This window comes from Nerophis lumbriciformis, linkage group LG22, assembly GCF_033978685.3.
Source record: "Nerophis lumbriciformis linkage group LG22, RoL_Nlum_v2.1, whole genome shotgun sequence".
NCBI classification, from domain to species: Eukaryota; Metazoa; Chordata; class Actinopteri; order Syngnathiformes; family Syngnathidae; genus Nerophis; species Nerophis lumbriciformis.
The window spans coordinates 12,116,281-12,142,458 of NC_084569.2; the positions used below are offsets into that span (position 1 = coordinate 12,116,281).

The 26,178-nt window shown below is 38.9% G+C and overlaps 1 protein-coding gene across 1 annotated transcript in view; it reads right to left on the reverse strand.

Annotated features, from left to right (window-relative positions):
• LOC133615558 (protein tweety homolog 2-like) overlaps positions 1–26,178 on the reverse strand; it is a 131,644-nt gene that overhangs the window by 95,910 nt on the left and 9,556 nt on the right. The window contains exons 2-3 of the mRNA XM_061974236.2: positions 15,995–16,170; positions 3,411–3,522 (exon numbers count right to left, since the gene is read on the reverse strand). Coding sequence (XP_061830220.1) covers positions 3,411–3,522; positions 15,995–16,170 — 288 coding nt within the window. The remainder of the gene's footprint in view (positions 1–3,410; positions 3,523–15,994; positions 16,171–26,178) is intronic.

Here is a 26,178-nt window from a genome sequence, read left to right on the forward strand (position 1 = left end):
TTCCCAGAGGGCAGCAGGTGGAACAGGTCAGAGCCAGGGTGGGTGCTGTCCTTGATGATGGCACTGGCTCTGTTGAGGCAGCGGGAGGTGTAGATGTCCGTCAGAGAGGGGAGAGGGCGGCCGATGATCTTCTGAGCCGTCTTGACCACTCTTTGCAGCCTCTCCCTGTCTGCTGCAGTGCAGCTGCCGTACCATACCGTAATACAGTAGGTCAGCAGGCTCTCGATGGACGAGCGGTAGAAGGTCAGCAGCAGGTCAGGCTTCAGGTTGTACTTCCCGAGGACTCTAAGGAAGTGTAGCCGCTGCTGAGCCTTCTTGATGATTGATGGGGTGTTGACTGTCCAGGAGAAGTCATTAGAGATGTGGACTCCAAGGTACCTGAAGGTGTGGACCCTCTCTACATGCTCGCCGTTGATGTAGAGGGGGGCAGGGTCGGTGCTGCTCCTCCTGAAGTCGACGATGATCAAATAATCAAATGTAGTCACTTTTTCTTATAATTTCTGATCTCTCTCTCTCTGTCCAATACTTGCTGTACATATGTACCAAGTCAGACCTACACTGTTCCAATGTCAATTTCTCTGATGATGCAATTGTTGATGACTGAAGTGTTGATACCAACCAAACTTACCCCCACCCCCCTCCTCCATATCCCACACCCCAGATTGTAAATAATGTAAATAATAAATAATTCAATGTATATACTGTGATGATTATCTTGTGTGATGACTGTATTATGAAAATAGTATATATCTGTATCATGAATCAATTTAAGTGGACCCCGACTTAAAGTTGAAAACTTATTGGGGTGATACCATTTAGTGGTCAATTGTACGGAATATGTACTTCACTGTGCAATCTACTAATACAAGTTTCAATCAATCAAAAAAAAGCTCAAGACAGGACCAACACTCAACAACAACACATCATTTGCAGACTATAATTACTGGTTTGCAAAAAATATTTTTTACCCCAAATCGGTGAAATTAGATAATCTCCCACGGCACACCAGACTGTATCTCACGGCACACGCGGCACAGTGGTTGAAAAACATTGGCGTAGATGACACAGCTGTGAGTGTTTGTCTGATCACCTGTCGCTCTGTTAAAGGCAGCAGTCGGGAAGGAGAAGGGAGAGTTGTTGTTGATGGCGGTTGGTGAAGCACGAACACGAACGAGAGTCAGAACAAGACATACGACACTCTGGAGAGAAACCATACATGTGCTCGAGCGAGAAGGGGAAGGCTGACACAACCCGATGGCTGAAAAGCAAGACCAAAGACATTTATTGAAAAATAAATCTTTGTATCTGTCATGTCGGTAACCGGAGAAGCAAGACCTCCACAGGTATAAAAGCAGCTTCCATGAAATGCTCAGTCATTCACAAACAAGGACAGGGCGAGGGTCGCCACTTTGTGAACAAATGCGTGAGCAAATTGTCGAACAGTTTAAGAACAACATTTCTCAACCAGCTATTGCAAGGAATTTAGGGATTTCACCATCTACGGTCCGTAATATCATCAAAAGTTTCAGAGAATCTGGAGAAATCACAGCACATAAGCAATGATGTTACAGACTTTCGATCCCTCAGGCGGTACTGCACCAAAAAGCGACATCAGTGTGTAAAGGATATCACCACATGGGCTCAGGAGAACTTCAGAAAACCACTGTCAGTAACTACAGTTTGTCGCTACATCTGTAAGTGCAAGTTAAAACTCTACTATGCAAAGCAAAAGCCATTTATCAACAACACCCAGAAACGTCGCCGGCTTCGCTGGGCCTGAGCTCATCCAAGATGGACTGATACAAAGTGGAAAAATGTTCTGTGGTCCGACGAGTCCACATTTCAAATTGTTTTTGGAAACTGTGGACGTTGTGTCCTCCGGACCAAAGAGGAAAAGAACCATCTGGATTGTTATAGGTGCAAAGTTGAAGCCGGCGGCGTTTCTGGGTGTTGTTGATGAATGGCTTTCGCTTTGCATAGTAATAATAATAATAATAACTGGGATTTATATAGCGCTTTTCTAAGTACCCAAAGTCGCTTTACATGTAGAACCCATCAATCATTCACACCTGGTGGTGGTAAGCTACTTTCATAGCCACAGCTGCCCTGGGGTAGACTGACGGAAGCGTGGCAGCAATTTGCGCCAACGACCCCTCGGACCACCACCTATCATTTATCATTCATCATTCAGTTCACCGGTGTGAGTGGCACCGGGGGCAAAGGGTGAAGTGTCCCGCCCAAGGACACAACGGCAGCGATTTTTGGATGGTAAGAGGCGGGGAGCGAACCTGCAACCCTCAGGTTTCTGGCACGGTTGCTCTACCCACTACGCCATGCCGCCCCAGTAGAGTTTTAACTTGCACTTACAGATGTAGCGACGGACTGTGGTTACTGACAGTGGTTTTATGAAGTGTTCCTGAGCCCATGTGGTGATATCCTTTACACACTGATGTCGGTTTTTTGATGCAGTACCGCCTGAGAGATCCAAGGTCACGGGCATTCAATGTTACGTGCAGTGATTTCTCCAGATTCTCTGAAACTTTCGATGGTATTACGGACCGTAGATGGCGATATCCCTGAATTCCTTGCAATAGCTCGTTGAGAAATGTTGTTCTTAAACTGTTCGACAATTTACTCACGCCATTTGTTCACAAAGTGGCGACCCTCGCCCCGTCCTTGTTTGTGAATGACTGAGCATTTCACGAAAGCTGCTTTTATACCCAATCATGGCACCCACCTGTTCCCATTTAGCCTGTTCACCTGTGGGATATTCCAAATAAGTGTTTGATGAGCATTCCTCAACTTCCTCAGTCTTTTTTGCCACTTGTGCCAGCTTTTTTGAAACATGTTGCAGGCATCAAACTCCAAATGAGCTAATATTTGCAAAAAATAACAAAGTTTTCCAGTTCGAACGTTAAATATCTTGTCTTTGCAGTCTATTTGATTGGATATAAGTTGAAATGGATTTGCAAATCATTGTATTTTGCTTTATTTACCATTTACACAACGTGCCAACTTCACTGGTTTTGGGGTTCGTACATACATTCATACACACACACACATATATATATATATATGTGTATATATATATACTGTATATATATGTATATGCAAATATATTTTAACTAAGCATTTCTTTTTTTTAGAAAAAACTGAAAAAAATGTTTTTAAGTGGTCAAAGTCTTTTGATGTACTACAATAATTATCTGGGGTTAAATCAATTTAAAAAATGATAAATATTTCAATGAGTACCTTCTGTAGTCTTAATAAGAACCATGCTGGACTTAATGACGTTCTGATGTAATCAGTGCGTCATTGTTATTTAATCAAATCAAGCAATTAATCCTAATAGGAACATACAATTCCATATTACAAATATGGAACAGAAGATAATCGGCAGCTTGTCTTACCAGGCTGTCGATGCGGCCCAACGTGCGATTGGCGTTGTAGAGCGAGTAGGTCAACTGGTACACGCCATCGTTGGTCTCGCTGTTTCCATAGAAACCCACCCCGACGGCTGAACTGTTGAGGGAGAGAGAAAAACAGTCCTTGTACAAAATGCTGAGGGAAATCATACCCACACAATAATAACACGTCATGGACAACTTTCACACAAACTGATGAGATCCATTACGATGTCGCAATATTCCCACCGCCATACATTTGGCCTGGGAGTCGCTTCTGCAAATACATCAGTGGGATTTTCACTTCCTCCTGCGTGACTGTCCGCTAATCTTATTGTTCCTGGTGACCCGACGTGACCCTGGGTGGATTCCAAGCCTCGCTCCTAAGTCCGGTCTCGGGTCACCTAACTCAAACGACTCGCCCTCATTTGTTTACATCATGTGTTTGGACTTCATTAGGCTGAGATGACGACAGGAGGTCATCTTAGAGCCGTGTTGTTGTTCCTGTCCCGCCTCGATGCACCGTAGCTCCACCGGCGCCAATAGCACTTGTGCAGCCATGATTCGACCATGCTTGAATGTAGACTAGACATTAAGTGTCCGTATTAGTTATATTAGCCTACTATCAAAATGACTTTAAAAGTCTTATGTAAGTGTTATAATGAAGGCAAGACATGATGTCATTGTCTATATTAGCCTATTATCAAAATGACTTTAAAAGTCTTATAAAAGTGTTATAATAAAGGCAACACGTGATGTAAGTGTCTATATTAGCTATATTAGCCTACTATCAAAATGACTTTAAAAGTCTTACGTGTTATAATGAAGGCAACACATGATGTAATTGTCTATATTAGCCTACTATCAAAATGACTTTAAAAGTCTTATAAAAGTGTTATAATAAAGGCAACACATGACGTAAGTGTCTATATTAGCTATATTAGCCTACTATCAAAATGACTTTAAAAGTCTTATGTAAGTGTTATAATGAAGACAACACATGATGTAATTGTCTATATTAGCCTACTATCAAAATGACTTTAAAAGTCTTATAAAAGTGTCATAATAAAGGCAACACATGATGTAAGTGTCCATATGAGCAATATTAGCCTACTATCAAAATGACTTTAAAAGTCTTATGTAAGTGTTATAATGAAGGCAACACATGACGTAAGTGTCTATATTAGCCTACTATCAAAATTACTTTAAAAGTCTTATAAAAGTGTTATAATAAAGGCAACACATGACGTAAGTGTCTATGTCAGCCTACTATCAGAATTACTTTAAAAGTCTTATATAAGTGTGGAAATGAAGGCAACACATGATGTAAATGTCTATATTAGCTGTATTAGCCTACTATCAAAAATCCGTCCAAAATCCGGCCCGCGGGATGTCCCAAGTAAAAAAATAAATAAATTAAGATTAAATTTTTTTTTTTTAATTATCATTCTTTAAAATCTGTCCTTTCTAATCCATTTTCTACCGCTCGGTGTCTCCAAGCCGCTCAGGCAAATCATATTGTCTAAAAATGCATTTTCCCATCGATAACGTGAAATCATCGGGCTTGGAATATATATATATATATATATATACAGCCCCCGGCCACATTTTTTAAATCCAATGCGGCCCCCGAGTCAAAAAGTTTGGGGACCCCTGGTCTATACTGTTGTGTTGTCAACTAATAACACGATAATGTGTTGACTCCTTCCGTCCGATTGTAGCTGAGATAGGCTCCAGCGCCCCCCGCGACCCCGAAGGGAATAAGCGGTAGAAAATGGATGGATGGATGGTGTTGACTCCTTTTCAGGGGATGGAAACAACTAAGCTATACTAAAGACTTAGACTAAGACTTCCTTTTATTGTCATTCATTGAAATTTGAATTTTGCAGTACAGATAAGAACAACATTTTGTTACATTAGCTGGTTGTAGTGCAGGATGAAAGAGCAATAAGGTGCAGATATAAATAAATAGATTACTGTACAGATAAATATATTGCACTTTTGCATATGCATCCACGTTTAGAGATGTATGTTATATTGTCTTTATATTCCAGCGACTTAATACGTTTTTGGGGGGAATTGAGGGAATTATTTTGATGCGTTCAAGAGTCTTATGGCCTGAGGGAAGAAGCTGTTACAGAACCTGGAGGTTCTGCTACGGAGGCTGCAGAACCTCTTTAAAAACTTACATCATGTGTTGCCTTTATTATAACACATATATAAGATTTTTAAAGTCATTTTGATAGTAGGCTAATATAGCTAATATAGACGCTTACATCATGTGTTGTCTTCATAATAACACTTATATAAGACTTTTAAAGTAATTTTGATAGTAGGCTATTATAGCTAATATAGACGCTTACATCATGTGTTGTCTTCATAATAACACTTATATAAGACTTTTAAAGTAATTTTGATAGTAGGCTATTATAGCTAATATAGACACTTACATCATGTGTTGCCTTTATTATAACACATATATAAGACTTTTAAAGTAATTTTGATAGTAGGCTATTATCGCTAATATAGACACTTACATCATGTGTTGTCTTCATTATAACACTTTTATAAGACTTTTAAAGTAATTTTGATAGTAGGCTATGATAGCTAATATAGACACATCATGTGTTGTCTTCATTATAACACTTATATAAGACTTTTGAAGTCATTTTGATAGTAGGCTAATATAGCTAATATAGACACTTACATCATGTGTTGTCTTCATTACAACACTTTTATAACACTTTTAAAGTCATTTTGATAGTAGTCTAATATAGTTAATATAGAAACTTACATCATGTGTTGCCTTCATTATAACACTTATATAAGACTTTTAAAGTCATTTTGATAGTAGGCTAATATAGCTAATATAGACGCTTACATCATGTGTTGTCTTCATTATAACACTTTTATAAGACTTTTAAAGTAATTTTGATAGTAGGCTATGATATCTAATATAGACACATCATGTGTTGTCTTCATTATAACACTTATATAAGACTTTTAAAGTCATTTTGATAGTAGGCTAATATAGCTAATATAGACACTTACATCATGTGTTGTCTTCATTACAACACTTTTATAGCACTTTTAAAGTTATTTTGATAGTAGTCTAATATAGTTAATATAGACACTTACATCATGTGTTGCCTTCATTATAACACTTACATAAGACTTTTAAAGTCATTTTGATAGTAGGCTAATATAGCTAATATAGACACTTACGTCATGTGTTGACTTTATTATAACACTTTTAGAAATACTTTTAAAGTAATTTTGATAGTTGTCTAATATAACTAACAGACACTTTCATCATGTGTTGCCTTCATTATAACACTTATATAAGACTTTTAAAGTCATTTTGATAGTAGGCTAATATAGCTAATATAGACACTTACGTCATGTGCTGCCTTCATTATAACATTTTTATAAGACTTTTAAAGTCATTTTGATAGTAGGCTAATATAGCTAATATAGACACTTACGTCATGTGTTGACTTTATTGTAACACTTTTAGAAAGACTTTTAAAGTAATTTTGATAGTAGTCTAATATAACTAACATAGACACTTTCATCATGTGTTGCCTTCATTATAACACTTATATAAGACTTTTAAAGTCATTTTGATTGTAGGCTAATATAGCTAATAAAGACACTTACGTCATGTGTTGCCTTCATTATAACATTTTTATAAGACTTTTAAAGTCATTTTGATAATAGACTAATATAGACACTTACGTCATGTGTTGTCTTCATTATAACACTTATTTATGTCTTTTCATTTTTTGTGGCTCCAGACAGATTTTTTTATTTATTTTTTGGTCCAACATGACTCTGTCAACATTTTGTTTTGCCGACCCCTGGGTTAAAGCTTAAAGTTGTTGTATTGTAGCTATTGCATTTGTTATGACTCTTTTTAGCCACATGCACTTTGATACATTTTGTCTATAAAAGTGCTAAAACCAAACATATCAATATACTGTATGCGAAAGGTGACAGAACAAATGGTTGGTAACTTGGTAGCGCTATTTCTAATGTACCTCATTGACAAGGAACAAAAAACTAACCGAAAATGGCCCCCAGACCGCACTTTTGACAACACTGCTAAAAAGTAGATCCAAGTTATAAAAGTTGATGCTGCCATCCAAACAATGAAGGATTAGAGGAATTATACTTAGTTCTTAGGGAAGATAATACTGCAAGGTGTGTGTGTTCTACCAATGTCAGTGTTTAGTGTGTCACGTTGCTCTAACCTTGTAAGCATATAATGAAAACCACCGTCCTTGCCTTTAAACTACTTCCACCTTGTTCCCAATAATAGACCTCAGTCCTTCAGCACACTGGTTGGTTAAATATGCAACACTAGCTGTTATTCCAACTCAACCGCATTTCACACGATTCCAGGTATTTATATTCCGGACGGGGGACGTGGCCCCTCATTTGTTCCGTAGCCAACCCGGAGGTTGTTGCATCTGACCAGACTTCCCTCCCAGGGAAGTAAAGTCACTGGTCATTTTCAAGTTCTTTCAGATGACATATATGCAGAGTAAGAAGGACCATCAAGACAGAATAGGAATATTATCAAGTTTTACTGAAGCTTCAGGAGATCAGCAAAACCAATACATTCATATCGGCTTCTCGTATCGATCCAACACTCAAAGGGAAGAGCCAACTTCTTGCACATGAAGAAAACCCCCACCTGTCCGGAAAGGAACACAGCCTCATTGTTCTACTACAGATAATACAAAAGGGAGTATTCCATCTCCTACAGTGCAAGCCTTCAAGGTAACACACATAGTTTACTTGCGGACATAAGATACAAAATAGAAAGAGTACAAATGGAAAAACACTAGATGATTCAAACATGACTATGAATACAGAAATAACTCTTAAACATATATGCATTCTCCACAAGGCACATCAGAGAAGCATGGTAGTGACCAGTGATTTTACACTGTGGACATACATTTGCGGTACAGAAACTTTTATTCATGAATTGAGGATTAGAGAGACTGTTCAGTCTAATCAGGGGTCGGCAACCCAAAATGTTGAAAGAGCCATATTGGGACCACAAATACAAAAAAGTAATTGGTCTGGAGCCGCAAAAAATTAAAAGACTTATATAAGTGATATTATGATGGCGACACATATATTAGCCTACTATCAAAATGAGTATGTGTCGCAGGCTGACGCAAATATTCGTTGACAGAAATGTTGAAATGTAATATGTATTCCACTTGTTTTCACAACATTGGAAAACATTAGTAAAACTTCTCACAGGATGAGATAACTTCTGGAAACTACTGTCTTAGAATGGCCAAAAGGTATAGATGTGTGTGTCCAAGTTAAAGGAAACGGCAGGCTGTCTTCTTCTAATGGATTTATTACAATCTTTGCAAGCTGGGTAACGTTTGCTGTGGTCTGGAACAACATGGCAGCCAATATTACATAGAGATCATGTAAACATAAATTAAATACACAGAGGACATAAGTAAGGGAAATTAAATTAACTCAAATATACCGACAAACGAGGCACAATGATGCAATATGTACATACATCAGTCTACCCCAGGGCAGCTGTGGCTATGAAAGTAGCTTACCACCACCAGGTGTGAATAATTGATGGGTTCTACATATAAAGCGACTTTGGGTACTTAGAAAAGCGCTATATAAATCCCAGTTATTATTATTATTATTATTATTATACAGCTAGCCTAAATAGCATGTTAGCATCGATTAGCTTGCAGTCAACCAAATATGCCTGATTAGCACTCCAACAAGTCAATAAGATCAACAAAGCTCACCTTTGTGCTTTCACGCACAGTATAAAACGTTTGGTGGACACAATGAGACAAAGAAGGCTGTGGCATAAAACACGTCGGAGAAAGTTGTACATGTAAACAAACACAAGTCAGAGTCCACATAATGGTGAGTTCAAGGGTCGCTGAAATTAGTAGGACAAAACGGCGCTCGCCAAATACGCTCATCAGTGAAGCATAAACACAAACATATTAAACAGTGGGCTTGATAAGAATTAGGAAGGTTTGCGTCATGTTTGTCATCCTACAGAAACCGAATAAAAATAATATACTTTTACCCCCATCTTTTTTCCATTTTCATACATTTTTGAAAACGCTAAAGAGCCGCATTGCTGACCCCCGAGTTAAATACAGTAAAGAGTAACAGAGTAGGCATCATTAAAGACTGCTGTAAATTATATAATGCCTGGTGCTTACACTACTATATGTTTTGTTTGTGATTAAATAATTTGAGTTTTTTCCAAAACAAATATTTTATGCAATAAATAAAAATACACCGTATATAGCCTTTTCTTCATCTCTTTGAATTCTGGGATTGTCATATTTCCCAGTTCTCTAGAATGCAACATCTTCAGCCTCTTCTGCAAGGCGCTTACTATTTTGAAGATGTGTTTAGGTCCGTTATGGTGCATGACATTTTGGCCTGAAGGAACCGCAGCACCAAATGTTTGACGACGACTGTACAATGCATGATTAAATGTACAGATTATAATACAAACCCCGTTTCCATATGAGTTGGGAAATTGTGTTAGATGTAAATATAAACGGAATACAATGATTTGCAAATCATTTTCAACCCATATTCAGTTGAATATGCTACAAAGACAACATATTTGATGTTCAAACTGATAAACATTTTTTCTTTTGCAAATAATCATTAACTTTAGAATTTGATGCCAGCAACACGTGACAAAGAAGTCGGGAAAGGTGGCAATAAATACTGATAAAGTTGAGGAATGCTCATCAAACACTTATTTGGAACATCCCACAGGTGAACAGGCAAATTGGGAACAGGTGCGTGCCATGATTGGGTATAAAAGTAGATTCCATGAAATGCTCAGTCATTCACAAACAAGGATGGGGCGAGGGTCACCACTTTGTCAACAAATGCGTGAGCAAATTGTTGATCAGTTTAAGAAAAACCTTTCTCAACCAGCTATTGCAAGGAATTTAGGGATTTCACCATCTACGCTCCGTAATATCATCAAAGGGTTCAGAGAATCTGGAGAAATCACTGCACGTAAGCAGCTAAGCCCGTGACCTTCGATCCCTCAGGCTGTACTGCATCAACAAGCGACATCAGTGTGTAAAGGATATCACCACATGGGCTCAGGAACACTTCAGAAACCCACTGTCAGTAACTACAGTTGGTCGCTACATCTGTAAGTGCAAGTTAAAACTCTCCTATGCAAGGCGAAAACCGTTTATCAACAACACCCAGAAACGCCGTTGGCTTCGCTGGGCCTGAGCTCATCTAAGATGGACTGATACAAAGTGGAAAAGTGTTCTGTGGTCTGACGAGTCCACATTTCAAATTGTTTTTGGAAACTGTGGACGTCGTGTCCTCCGGACCAAAGAGGAAAAGAACCATCCGGATTGTTATAGGCGCAAAGTTGAAAAGCCAGCATCTGTGATGGTATGGGGGTGTATTAGTGCCCAAGACATGGGTAACTTACACATCTGTGAAGGCGCCATTAATGCTGAAAGGTACATACAGGTTTTGGAGCAACATATGTTGCCATCCAAGCAACGTTACCATGGACGCCCCTGCTTATTTCAGCAAGACAATGCCAAGCCACGTGTTACATCAACGTGGCTTCATAGTAAAAGAGTGCGGGTACTAGACTGGCCTGCCTGTAGTCCAGACCTGTCTCCCATTGAAAATGTGTGGCGCATTATGAAGCCTAAAATACCACAACGGAGACCCCCGGACTGTTGAACAACTTAAGCTGTACATCAAGCAAGAATGGGAAAGAATTCCACCTGAGAAGCTTAAAAAATGTGTCTCCTCAGTTCCCAAACGTTTATTGAGTGTTGTTAAAAGGTAAGACCATGTAACACAGTGGTAAACATGCCCTTTCCCAACTACTTTGGCACGTGTTGCAGCCATAAAATTCTAAGTTAATTATGATTTTCAAAAAAAAATAAAGTTTATGAGTTTGAACATCAAATATGTTGTCTTTGTAGTGCATTCAATTGAATATGGGTTGAAAAGGATTTGCAAATCATTGTATTCCGTTTATATTTACATCTAACATAATTTCCCAACTCATATGGAAACGGGGTTTGTAATATTTCATGAGCATCTTGTGTTTGTGTACAATCCTCCTTTGTTCCAGAGCCGTTCTTTAGACATAGGAAATATGTAGCGAGCACATTTTTAAGGTCAAGACTCAATAAAACAACAACAAAAAAGCCATTAGGAATGTTAAGCCAATTCCAAGAAAGTTCTCCAGCTTTTAGTTGAGCAACCAAGTTATAAATGCTTTCTATTAAAGTTTGATTTTAATGAAATGACGTCAAACCGACGTCTCCCACGTCCAAATATTCATTTATGATTTAATTGGATGTCACGCAGCTGTTAAAGTGATTATACTGTATAGTGTATACTGTAATAAACGCTGGGCTAAACAACATCATGCTCACTCACTTACAGTAGCATCACAACGGAGACTTGTGTGCACACCACAGCCGCTTGCTACTATCGAGCTCAGTTCAAGCCCGAGGCGTAAATGTCACAAGTTTATGCCGAAAAAAAGCACAAACTTTAATTTCAACATGGGGCTTACCTGATGTGGCAAATGTTTTGGGGAGAAAAGCCCAAATAAAGTGCTTGTGATGGATCTTGAAGGGAGAGGAGGAATTACATGCTAGATTGTTTATACCACACAACAGTGGTCGGGCCGTGCGATTCCCACCTAGGCTTTCAATCAAATTACAGCTCAAAGAGGCAAAAGTGACTGTTTTTAGTAAACTTTTGTTTTGAAGGGGGAATTGCCAACTTTCTGTTGATTTTTGCTGAAAGATGTCAATGTATGAAATATAGGTCTAAGTCAGACCGACATAGAGGTTTTTGTTTCATGTCTCTACGACATTCCTACCGGAAGTTACAAGCAGTTTTGTCTGTGCTTTTTCCTAGGGGGCGCTAGAGCGCAATTTTGAGTTTTGGAGTTTTTTTTTTTTATTAGATGACAATTTTCTCTAGTCCTGATGTGTGTCAAATATGGTGAGTTTTGAAGCATGTTAAGGGGGTCAAATTACAGCTCAAAGAGGCGGCGGAATAATAATAATAATTAAAGCTGCAAGCAGCGGTGGACGGGATTGACTTTGACGGCACATAAAATCCAAACCGGAGCAGTAATTAAAACTCTTTGGTCAACTTTTAATCAGAAGGGTTCAATCTCTCTCCTGTGCTAGTTTGAAGCCGACACGACAAACGCGCTCAGAAGAGATAATGTTTGAAAAAATGTGACCGTTTTTTTTTTTTTTTATTAGATCACAATTTTTGCCAGTCCTGATGTGTGTGTCCAGTTTGGTGAGTTTTGAAGCATGTTAAGGGGGTCACATTACAGCTCAAAGAGGCAAAAGTGACTGTTTTTACTAACTTTTTGTTTTGAAGGGGGAATTGCCAACTTCCTGTTGATTTTTGTTAAGGGGGTCAAATTACAGCTCAAAGAGGCAAAAGTGACTGTTTTTACTAACTTTTTGTTTTGAAGGGGGAATTGCCAACTTCCTGTTGATTTTTGTTAAGGGGGTCAAATTACAGCTCAAAGAGGCAAAAGTGACTGTTTTTACTAACTTTTTGTTTTGAAGGGGGAATTGCCGACTTCCTGTTGATTTTTGTTAAGGGGGTCAAATTACAGCTCAAAGAGGGTCTGCGCTGCTGACCCGTCTCCGCTCGGGATGGTGTCCTGCTGGCCCCACTATGGACTGGACTCTTACTATTATGTTGGATCCACTATGGACTGGACTCTCACAATATTATGTCAGACCCACTCGACATCCATTGCATTCGGTCTCCCCTAGAGGGGGGTGGGGGGGTTACCCACATATGCGGTCCTCTCCAAGGTTTCTCATAGTCATTCACATCGACGTCCCACTGGGGTGAGTTTTTCCTTGCCCTTATGTGGGCTTTGTACCGAGGATGTCGTTGTGGCTTGTGCAGCCCTTTGAGACACTTGTGATTTAGGGCTATATAAATAAACATTGATTGATTGATTGATTGATTTCAGTCATACTTGCCAACCCTCCCGATTTTTGGTACGTACCTCGGTTTAGAGGTCATGATTCGGTTCATTTTCGGTACAGTAAGAAAACAACAAAATATAAATTTGTTGGTTATTCATTTACCAAATTTGTAAACAATGGCTTTATCCTTTTAGCATTGCTTTAAAATAGCTGTGTGTGTGATGGATGTGAGCCACTAGTCTGATCAGTGCAACAGCAGGCAGTCATGAATGCTAAGCATAACAATAACATTGCCAGGGTTAATGTGGTCAACATATATACAATAAAAACTAAACAAGATAAGGCTCAGAATTGGTTTCTTAACAAAACTTTTCTACATATAAAGTGCTTTTTTGGATTGATTGATTGAGACTTTTATTAGTAGATTGCACAGTACAGTACATAATCCGTACAATTGACCACTAAATGGTAACACCCGAATAAGTTTTTCAACTTGTTTAAGTCGGAGTCCACGTTAATCAACATTAAACTGCCTCAAGTTGTTGCTCAGATTAAATAAAATGACAAAACTTTTTTTCTACACATAAAAAGTGCAACATTAAACAGTTTCAAGTCAACTCAGCCTCAGATTAACTTTTCTTTCCCCCCCAGCCTTGAACCCTGGTGACGACTTTCACTCAATCGTCATGTTTTTTGCCAGAAAAATCAGTTTATCTACATTGTCTGCAGAAAGAAGAAGTGGGTCAAAATCTAGTTTTTAATGCAATATGGTCTTAAATCTGCTGCTATAAAAACACCAACGGCATTTGTTATTGCTTTAGCCCTGCCTGACTCGCCGAGGAGAGGCTGCTTGAATGCGGTGTTTGCACGACGCTCGTCTTTTTCTTCGTTGAAGCGATGTTCACTTGGGGGTGGTGACGCTTCAAATGGGTTAGCATGTTTGACGTGTTGCCAGAAGCATACCCTACCGCTGCTGAACAATGACGGCAAACGGTTCAATACAAATACACGTACCGTTACACCCTTAATATGTATGTATATCTATATGTATATATATATATATATATATATATATATATATATATATATATATATATATATATAAATATACATATATATATACATATATACATATATACATATATATATAAATACATATATATATATACATATATATATACATATATATATATATATATACATATATATATATATATACATATATATATATATATATACATATATATACATATATATATATATATATATATATATATATATATATATATATATATATACATATATATACATATATATATATATATATATATATATATATATATATATATATATATATATATATATATATATATATATATATATAGACCGTGGTGTTAGAAAGTTAGCAAATGGCACATGTGTTTTTAACGGAAGTTTCCGTATCCATTTATTTTGTGCGTTAACTACATTAGCCACTATGCTAGTAGCATCCAGGCAGCATTATTGTCCAACTCTGGTCTTTCTTTGCTAAGACGTTGACCATTGTGGAGGATGCATATATGTTTAAGAGTACTTTCTTTTTACATAGCCATGTTTAGCCATAGGTAGTACTTTTCCTTTGTATATTCTACCAATTTCTTTCGACATTTCAGATGCCTGGTTAGTGTCTTCACCCTTGGAATGTGAACTACAACCCCCACTCTTTTTCCTTATCAGTGTTGCGAGGGGGGAGATGGGGGACTTTCTTTGTGTGCAAGGAGTGGGCTTTTCCGTTTGAATGTCAGATCAACTAGAGTAGCCGATATGAAAGTATTGGTTAAGTTGATCTCCTAAAGCTTTAGTAAAACTTGAAAATATTCCAATTCTGTCTTGATGGTCCTTCTTACTCAGCATGTCATTGAAAGAACTTGGGATTGACCAGTAACTTAGATTCCCTGGGAGGAAGAACTGGTCCGACGCAACACCACCTTCCTTATTGCTAGACAGTGAATATACGTTGATCACGTCCAGGTCGGACCATTCCAGACTCACCATATGATAAGACCCGTGACGACAGTCGTCCAGGTCACGCAGCAGCTCCTTTCGGGCCTTTTGGTGTCCATTTCATATACGTTTAAGAGTTCTTTCTTTTACATAGCCATGTTTAGCGAATATAGTACTTTTCCTTTGTATATTCTACCAGTTTATTTCGACATTTCAGATGCCTGGTTAGTGTCTTCACCCTTGGAATGTGAACTACAATCCCCACTCTTTTTCCTTATCAGTGTTGCGAGGGGGGAGATGGGGGATTTTCTTTGTGTGCAAGGAGTGGGCTTTTCCGTTTGAATGTCAGATCAACTAGAATAGCCGATATGAAAGTATTGGTTAAGTTGATCTCCTAAAGCTTTAGTAAAACTTGAAAATATTCCAATTCTGTCTTGATGGTCCTTCTTACTCAGCATATATGTCATCGAAAGAACTTGGGATTGACCAGTAACTTAGATTCCCTGGGAGGAAGAACTGGTCCGACGCAACATCACCTTCCTTATTGCTAGACAGTGAATATACGTTGATCACGTCCAGGTCGGACCATTCCAGACTCACCATATGATAAGACCCGTGACGACAGTCGTCCAGGTCACGCAGCAGCTCCTTTCGGGCCTTTTGGTGTCCTCGTCCACGTCCCTACGGCAGCAACACAGGCACACCAGGTAGATGGTCAAGACCGACAGACTCACGCTGAGGCCCACCGCTCCTACGCAAGCTAGAACCACCACAGACTGACAAACAGGGAAGACACCAGATGCAAAAATCAGTATCAAAGCACCCCCATCGCCCACGTAAATGTCACCAGCCATTTCCACATGGCGCTGGCTAACCTTCCAAAGAAAGTGACGTGTTGATTTAAAATGGCATGCAACACTAATTACAGTCGTGGTCAAAAGTTTACAAACACTTGTGAAGAACATAATGTCATGGTTGTCTTAAGTTTCCAATCATTTCTACAACTCTTATTTTTTTGTGATATTGTATTGTAATATTTGGTTACATGTACCTTGGCAAGTTTCACTGCAATAAGGCGCTTTGGTAGCCATCCACAAGCTTCTGGTAGAATTTTTGACCACTCCTCTTGACAAAATTGGTGCAGTTCAGCTAAACTTGTTGGTTTTCTGACATAGACTTCTTTCTGTCACGTTGGGGTCGCATCTTTATGCGCGGTTCGTTCTCCCGGGATGCAAACGGACGACTCCGGACAGGACTTGTAGGTAGGAACATGATTTAATCTTCGAAAAACAAGATGAAGGAAGAAAGTGCCGATCGCACTGGATGCTAGGGCTAACACTTAGCATATACTAGAGATAGGAATACTCACGTAACAGAAGCGTGACGCAAACAAAGAAGCCAGACCGACTGACTGGCAAAGGCAGGCTTAAATAATGTCTCTGATTAGCAGCAGGTGAGCGTCCTGAACACAAGAGGCAGGTGAAAATAATAGCCAACTCAGAGGTGCACAAACAGGAACTCAAGGAGTCCAAAACTAACAGAACATGATCCGGACCACGGATCATGACAGATTCTTCAGCATTGTCTACACCAGGGGTCGGCAACCTTTACCAGTCAAAGAGCCATTTTGACCAGTTTCGCAAATTATAGACAACAATGGGAGCCGCAAATTTATTTTGAAATTTTAAATGAATTAACACTGCATACAAAGTTGTTTTTTTTGCTTTGTGCTATGTATAAACTAGGGGTCTCAGACAAGCTGCCTACATCTTTATGTGGAATTTGAAAGCTGGTGCGGCACGCGGGTTTTAAATGAATGGCGCTTGTCAGCGTCATGCGTGCCGTGATGGTACAGCATATAGCACACACTACAACCAGCGTGCATGATCAGCCATACGTTGTATGGTGTTTCCGCTTGCTCACGTAGGTGACAGCAAGGCATACTTGGTCAACAACCACACAGGTTACACTGACGGTGGCGGTATAAAAAAAACTATAACACTCTTACTAATAATGCGCCACACTGTGAACCCACACCAAACAAGAATGACAAACACATTTCGGGAGAACATCTGCACAGTAACACAACATAAACACAACAGGACAAATACCCAGAATCCCATGCAGCCCTAACTCTTCCGGGATACATTATACACCTCCGCTACCAAACCCCGCCCACCTCAACCGACGCACAGAGGGGGTGGGGGTGGGGGGGTGGGGGTGGGGTGGGGGGGGGGGGGTTGGTGGTAGCAGGGGTGTATAATGTAGCCCGGAAGAGTCAGGGCTGCATGGGATTCTGGGTGTTTGTTCTGTTGTGTTAAGGTGCAGATGTTCTCCCGAAATGTGTTTGTCATTCTTGTTTGGTTTTGGTTCAAAGTGTGGCGCATTATTAGTAAGAGTGTTAAAGTTGTTTTATATGGTCACGGTCAGTGTAACCTGTGTGGCTGTTGACAAAGTATGCCTTGCTGTCACGTACGTGTGCAAGCAGAAGATGTATGTTGTATAACAAGTGTTGGGCTGGCACGCTGTTAATACAGATTGTAGAGAGCGCCAAATGTTGTACCATCATGGCACGCCCTTATTATAGTTGTAAGGGTGAAAATTGGTGAATATTAATCCCGGGAGTTTTCTGCGAGAGCTCTGAAATCCGGAAGTCTCACGGGAAAATTGGGGGGTTCAGCAAGTAAGCTGCTGAGCCGCATCAGAGTGATCAAAGAGCCGCATGCGGCTCCGGAGCCGCGGGTTGCCGACCCCTGGTCTACACGTTTAAGTCAGGACTTTAGGAAGGCCATTCTAAAACCTTAATTCTAGCCTGATTTAGCCATTCCTTTACCACTTTTGACGTGTGTTTGGGGTCATTGTCCTGTTGAAACACCCGGGCTGATGACTTTAGGTTGTCCTGAAGAATTAGGAGGTAATCCTCCTTTTTTAATTGTCCCATTTACTCTCTATAAAGCACCACTTCCATTTGGCAGCAAAACAGACCCAGAGCATAATACTACCACCACCATGCTTGACGGTAGGAATTGTGTTCATCCAAACATATTGCTGGGTATTGTGGCCAAACAGCTCCATTTTTGTTTCATCTGACATCACATGGACAAAGATAAGACCTTCTGGAGGAAAGTTCTGTGGTCAAATGAAACAAAAATTGAGCTGTCCAAGTTAGAAAACCAACACATTTAGCTGAACTGCACCAATTTTGTCAAGAGGAGTGGTCAAAAATTCAACCAGAAGCTTGCCAGAAGCTTGTGGATGGCTACCAAAAGCGCCTTATTGCAGTGAAACTTGCCAAGGGACATGTAAGCAAATATTAACATTGCTGTATGTATACTTTTGACCCAGCAGATTTGCTCACATTTTCAGTAGACCCATAATAAATTCATAAAAGAACTAAACTTCATGAATGTTTTTTTGTGACCAACAACACTCTATCACAAAATAATAGGAGTTGTAGAAATTATTGGAAAATCAAGACAACCATGACAATATGTTCTTTACAAGTGTATGTAAACTTGTGACTATGACTGCAAATCTTATCTTGCAAGGGAGTAAGAGTGCTATGTGGTAAAGAAACTGCCCTAAATAGATGATGGGCAACATTCTAGCTGTGTCCGGCGAATTTGAATGAAGCCGTCCTCAACGCACTGTAGTGAAGACCTCAACGGCGGAGCAGGCGGAAGACGGTAGATTTAAGAACTACCACAACGGCTGCGATGGCGGAAGAAGGCTACAGCAGAAAAGGGTCCCCAGTCGTCTTGGACTCCATGCCACTGGACCCTGACCCGATTCTGTCAAGAATCGTGTGGTGACTGTCTGTGCACCAGTCTCCCCACGTAAAACAAAGTCACGCACAGGCATCCTCCATAAAGGGATACTCCCCTACCAGGAGGACCGTCATACTCGTTCGAGTGACCGCCAATGATGATGGTAGCGGCTAATGTACCATTACAGTGCAGCTTTTAAATCAAAATCCTTGCCTCCACGGCGGCAAATAAACTGTATTATTTTCACTTAAAGATAATGAATAGCTATACATGCCACACTACACACTGTAGGAGGATACGAAAATGCATAGCTAATTGCTAAGCTAGAGCACATGAATGTAAACAGAGGTAAGCGGATCAATACAAATATCAACACTTACAATCTCAGAAATAGTAATAGTAGATTGTAGGGATGTCCCGATCCGATATTTGGATCGGATCGGTTGCCGATATTTGCCAAAAAATTGCGTATCGGCAAGGCATGGGAAAATGCCGATCCAGATCTAGTTAAAAAAAAAACTCCGGTCCGTGTTTTCCAACGCACCGATTTAAATAATACATTCCACTTTTCTGCTGCTCCGTAATTTCCGTTCCGCATTTTCCAGCACACCTTCAACACATCCACAGGTCTGTTGATTCTCACGCAGTTGCTTTTAGCTGCTGGCATTACACGACAGGCTCTTCTCACTCTTTCCTGTGTCTCCCTCTCACAGACAGCAAGTGCACCTTCTTACACACGTCACATACTGTCACGTCATACGTCACATACTGTCACGTCATACGTCACATAGGTATACGTCCTCCCCGAGCAGAGAGGTAGCAGCATGGCTAACGTTAGCTGTGATGCTAGCGCAGCCGTGCGAGCAACGCTCCCTCTAAGGTGCTCGCCTGTGCAATTGCGCACTGTTTAAGCGTCCTCTGCGCATAGCAAATCTATGCCACGCACAAAATCAAATAAAAAAATAAGCACATAACAATTTTCGACACACGGACACGACAGAGAAAACAGTTTTCGTCATCATTGTTCAAATATTGTGACGTCTGTCGAGACGCTTATCTCCATTCGGTGCCACACGTCCACACCATCAAAATGCTGAGGCAAAAATTTCCACATCAACACCGTATGAAAAAATTTGTGATTTTTTTAGTTGTGATTTCCTTCTCTACATGAAAGTTTAAAAGTAGCATATATTAATGCAGTATGAAGAAGAATGTTTTAATGTAGACATGCAAGCCTTGAAAGAAAATGTTGAAAATCAAGACTACATTTCCTGCAAATGGGTACATTTCTACCCAATATTTTAACTTTAGATTTATTCTCATATCAAACTCTTTTGGCTGTCTTTTTGACACTTACATCCGGCGCCCCCCTCCACACCCCGGATTATAAATAATGTAAATAATTCAATGTGATTATCTTGTGTGATGACTGTATTATGATGATAGTATATATCTGATAGTATATATCTGTATCATGAATCAATTTAAGTGGACCCCGACTTAAACAAGTTGAAAAACTTATTGGGGTGTTACCATTTAGTGGTCAATTGTACGGAATATGTACTTCACTGTGCAACCTACTAATAAAAGTCTCAATCAATCAATCAAAACACAGAATCATCATACTGCTGTGATTATATGCATCAAGTGTTCATTCAAAATATCGAGATATATATTGTGTATCGCAATATGGCCTTAAAATATCGCAATATTAAAAAAAAGGCCATATCGCCCAGCCCTAGTTTCAATGATGCCATTTCTGTTTGTCATGTATAATTTTGTCTATTTTGTGTTTATCCTTGAATAAACAGGTCAGTTTCTTGTTACCAACCATTGTGTATTATTCAAACTCCCCTAATTCAGCTGGCTAGTTGTTATCAAGAGTACTAAAACCCTTTTCAACATGATTCTGACAACTAAGTAGGCTAAATAACTTTAAACTTTAATACATGCTTGGATAGGCCAGTATCGGTCAGTATCGGTATCGGATCGGAAATGCAAAAACAATATCGGTATCGGATCGGAAGTGCAAAAACCTGGATCGGGACATCCCGAGTAGATTGTGCCTTTGTTTAGTTACTTTACAGTATTGACACCATTATAAAATATGTATGTATAAAAGGGAATACGGGCACATTATAATAATAATTGTTATTGTTACATTGCCACCCTCTGTTTTTGTCAGATTACAATTGTCATCAAAAATGTAATCATATATACTTAAAATTAATACATATCAGCATTGGTATTACCAATACTGTAACTACTACCCTGTAACTACCTGGTATTGGACCGACACCCAAATCTGTAGTATCACCCAAAACAAATGTCAAGTGTCCAAACAACAGAAGAATAAGAGCTCATTACATTTTAACAGAAGTTAGTAAATGGCAGAAAGTAACCAGATATTAACAGTTAACTAGTTGAGACAATTCCTGAAGGAATTGCGCGTGAATGCTCCAATGCTGAAGTTAAATTGAAATCCTGGAATTTTTTTTTTAGAATTGTTGAAGTAGAGAACACGATTCCCAAGCAGGCTGAATATTTTGAAGTCGGAACAGTTTGTATCAGATGAAAAATGTGTGAGTTGTCGAACTTTGAAGGATGTCCCAATGGGAATTTCCAAAAACGGGAAAATTTCGGGAAAAGCGGGAATTTTTTTGAAAATGGTAAAAAAGAAAACTTGAATGGTCTGAATGAGTTGAAATGGTTGGTGTTGGAATTTTTCAAATCGGTCGAGAAATGTTGAAGTAGTCACATGTTGAATTGAGAAATGGTATTCCGGAATTCCTGGAATTTCCGGAAAAACCGGGAATTTTTCCAGTTTAAAAAACAACTTTGTTTTTTTGTCTTGATTAAGAGGAATGTTTTGATGGTGGAACGGTTGAAATGCGTTGAAAATGTGGAAGGAGTAGTCATTAGAAAAAAGGGTGGAAATAGGGCTTTGGAAAACCAGGAATTCTGGAAAATCCTGGAATTATTTTGAACTTGGGAAAAAAAAAGGTAGTTTGAATTTCCAGGATGGTGGAATGTGTTGAAGGTGGAATGGTTTGAAAAAAGTGGAAATGGTGGAAGTTTGAAAAATGGCCAATTCATTTTGAATTGGGAAAGATGTCCCGGAAAACCAGGAATTCTGGAAAATCCTGGAATTATTTTGAACTTGGAAAAAAAAAGGTAGTTTGAATTTCCAGGATGGTGGAATGTGTTGAAGGTGGAATGGTTTGAAAAAAAGTGGAAATGGTGGAAGTTTGAAAAATGGCCAATTCATTTGGAATGGGGAAAGATGTCCCGGAAAACCTGGAATTCTGGGAAATCTGGGAATTTTGGGGATTTTTGGAATTTTTCAAGGGGAAAGGCCGCTATTCCCGAATGGGCTGAACAGTTTGAAGTTGGAACGGTTTGAATCGGGTGAAAAATGTGAAAGGTGGAGCGCGCCAAAATCTGTAGAAGAAGAATACGTTGAATAAATAGATTAATTTTGGTGTAGAAAACCCTCGAAAAACAGACATTTGCAGAAAGGGGGCTCATATGGCCACATTTGTTACGGTTTACCTGACACATGAAACGTGACGAATTTGGGGGTGCGTCATTCACTTTTGCCGCCAAATGGCAGCAGAGTGTCGAATATCTTAAAATGTCTTTTGTGGCAGTTGCAACTTTGACCACAGCATCAGTTAATATATCGCGTGGCGCTTTCCCTCATTTCCAGCAGACTGCATTGCAAAATGACTAAGCTCCCCCCCAGAGATTAATAATAGATTTAAGAAAATAATACAACTGGAAATTAATGCAATATGTGACCGCATACGTCATCGGCTAAATTAGGAGCCTTTGTAACCCATTTTGAAATGGTTCTATTATCATTTATAAGCCAAATAAAATATTGTGTTTTTTAAGAGAATACAATAGATTTTAGGCCGTATCGCCCATCCCCACTGCCCACCGCTTCTAAAGTATCCCGTACTGACACTTTGAGACAACACAGATGCAACAAATCTTACAAGCACATCGGCGGTATCGCCAGCGCTCTCCTTCAATGATACGGGAGAGATGTCCCTTTATCACAACTATCAGCAGTGATCCACAACTACAGTGTGGGCTGAGAGGCGAAGATAGAGCGGCCGAGCGGGAGTCGGGCCTGTGGGAGGCACAAGCATCATGTGACACGTCGGCTTTCATTCGGTCTTGTGATTCCAGGGTGTGTGGAGCATTTAAAGCCTAGGGGGTGAAAGAGGGGGAAGGTTGAGACAAACATGCCCCCAGAAGAATGGATTGTATTTATAGGAGTCTCCATATGCAGGGTTGTCCCGATACCAATATGTTGGTACCGGTACCGTTACCAAAATGTATTTCGATACTTTTCCATACTTTTTCGAAATAAGGAGGACCACAAAAAATGTAATTATTGGCTTAATTTTAATAGAACATTTCTTATTGTAATCAAACTTTGGCATTAAATAAGATAATAAACATATTACACAACTTCACTTTTAGTAGTAAGTAAGGTTGTACGGTATACCGGTATTAGTATAGTACCGCGATACGAATGAATCATATTCGGTACTATACCGCCTCTGAAAAGTACCGGTCCGGATCTACACCTAATATCCACTGTAATGATACCAATTACAGGAGTGCACTTTGTTATTTTTTGGCATCACAACATCTTCTCTATTTTTTTTTTAATATATGTTATGTTTATAAACATAACATAATGTATGTTATGTTTATGTGTAGATCATTACAGTGGATCTAAACATAACATCCACTGTAATGATACCAAGTACAGGAGCGTATCTAGTCGATACTACTATAATTATGTCAATATTTTACTACTATGATTACGTAGATATTTTTTGGCATCACAACATCTCTTTCTGGATTTCTTTTTTGGAGGGGGGTTCATGTATGTGTATGTTTGTATACGTTAAATATACATATATATTAGGGTTGTACGGTATACCGGTATTAGTATAGTACCGCGATACTAATGAATCATATTCGGTACTATACCGCCTCTAAAAAGTACCGGTGCGGATCCACACCTAACATCCATTGTAATGATACCAAGTACAGTAGCGTATCTAGTCGATACTACTATGATTACGTTGATATTTTTTGGCATCACAACATCTTTAGTTTAAAAAAAATGTATATTATGTTTATAAACTAAGGAAATATGTCCCTGGACTTTGAATATGACCAATGCATGATCCTGTAACGACTTGGTATCAGATTGATACCCAAATTTGTGGTATCATCCAAAACTAATGTAAAGCATCAAAACAACAGAATAATAAGTGATTATTACATTTTAACAGAAGTGTAGATAGAACATGTTGAAAGAGAAAGTAAGCAGATATTAACAGTAAATGAACAAGTAGATTAATAATTCATTTTCTACCGCTTGTCCTTAATAATTTTGACAAAATAATAGAATGGAAAATGACACAATATGTTACTGCATATGTCAGCAGATTAATTAGGAGCCTTTTTTGCTTACTTACTAATAAAAGACAAGTTGTCTAGTATGTTCACTATTTTATTGAAGGACAAACTTGCAATAATAAACACATGTTTAATGTACCGTTTTTGTTAAAATAAAGCCAATAATGCAATTTTTTGTGGTGCACTTTATTTAGAAAAGTACCGAAATAATTTTGGTACCGGTACCAAAATATTGGTATCGGGACAACACTAGTAGTAAGTAAGCAAACGGGTAAGAAAGGATCCTAATTTATCTGCTGACGTATGCAGTAACATATTGTGTCATTTCCCATTCTATTATTTTGTCAAAATTATGAGGGACAAGCGGTATAAAATAGATTATTAATCTACTTGTTTATTTGCTGTTTACATCTGCTTACTTTTCATTTTAACATGTTCTATATACACTTCTGTTAAAATGCAAATAAACACTCTTCTGTTGTTTGATGCTTTACATAAGTTTTGGTTAATATGACAAATTTGGGTATCAATGCGATACCAAGTCGTTACAGGATCATACATTGGTCGTGATTAAAGTTCTCCTGTGTCCAGGGGCATATTTCCTGACTTTATGAACAATAATAAAGACAAAAGATTGTGTGATAACAAAAAATATCGATGTAATCATTATAGTATCAACTATGTTACTTGGTATCGTTACAGTCCATGTCCGTGTAGATCCACCCATGGCGTTTATTTACATTCAGGAGCGCTAGCTCGCTGTTAGCAGTTAGCTCTTGTATCCTCCTATGATGTGTAGTGAAGCATGTTTAGCTATTCCTCGTCCTACAGGGAGGATACTTGTAAGAAACTTACTTTATTTGTCGCCATGGAGACCAGGATTAGTGATTTAGAAGTAGCTAAAACACTGGCGACAAGAGCAAGAGCGAAGCACCACTTGCAGAGCGACGCCTCAGTGTTTATAGCGTCACCTTTATTGTCAGTCTTTAAACCAAATTGTGTCCTTTTCTATCTCCACTCTGTTTCTGCTTGTAAGTACTCCGTGCGTTGCCTAATATGCGCCTCTGCTCGTTTTACAAGCAATGTCATGACCTGACGGCGGTAGTATCGCGGTATTTCTATTAGTACTGGTAGACCGTACTACCCTAGGGCAGGGGTCGGCAACCCAAAATGTTGAAAAAGCCATATTGAACCAAAAATACAAAAACAAATCTGTCTAGAGCCGCAAAAAATTAAAAGCCATATTACATACAGATAGTATGTCATGAGATATAAATTGAATTAAGATGACTTAAAGGAAACTAAATGAGCTCAAATATAGCTACAAATGAGGCATAATGATGCAATATGTACATATAGCTAGCCTAAATAGCATGTTAGCATCGATTAGCTTGCAGTCATGCAGTGACCAAATATGCCCGATTAGCACTCCACATAAGTCAATAACATCAACAAAACTCACCTTTGTGCATTCACGCACAACCTTAAAAGTTTGGTGGACAAAATGAAACAGAAAAAGAAGTGGCATAAAACACGTCCTAGAAAGTCGGAGAAAAGTTATACATGTAA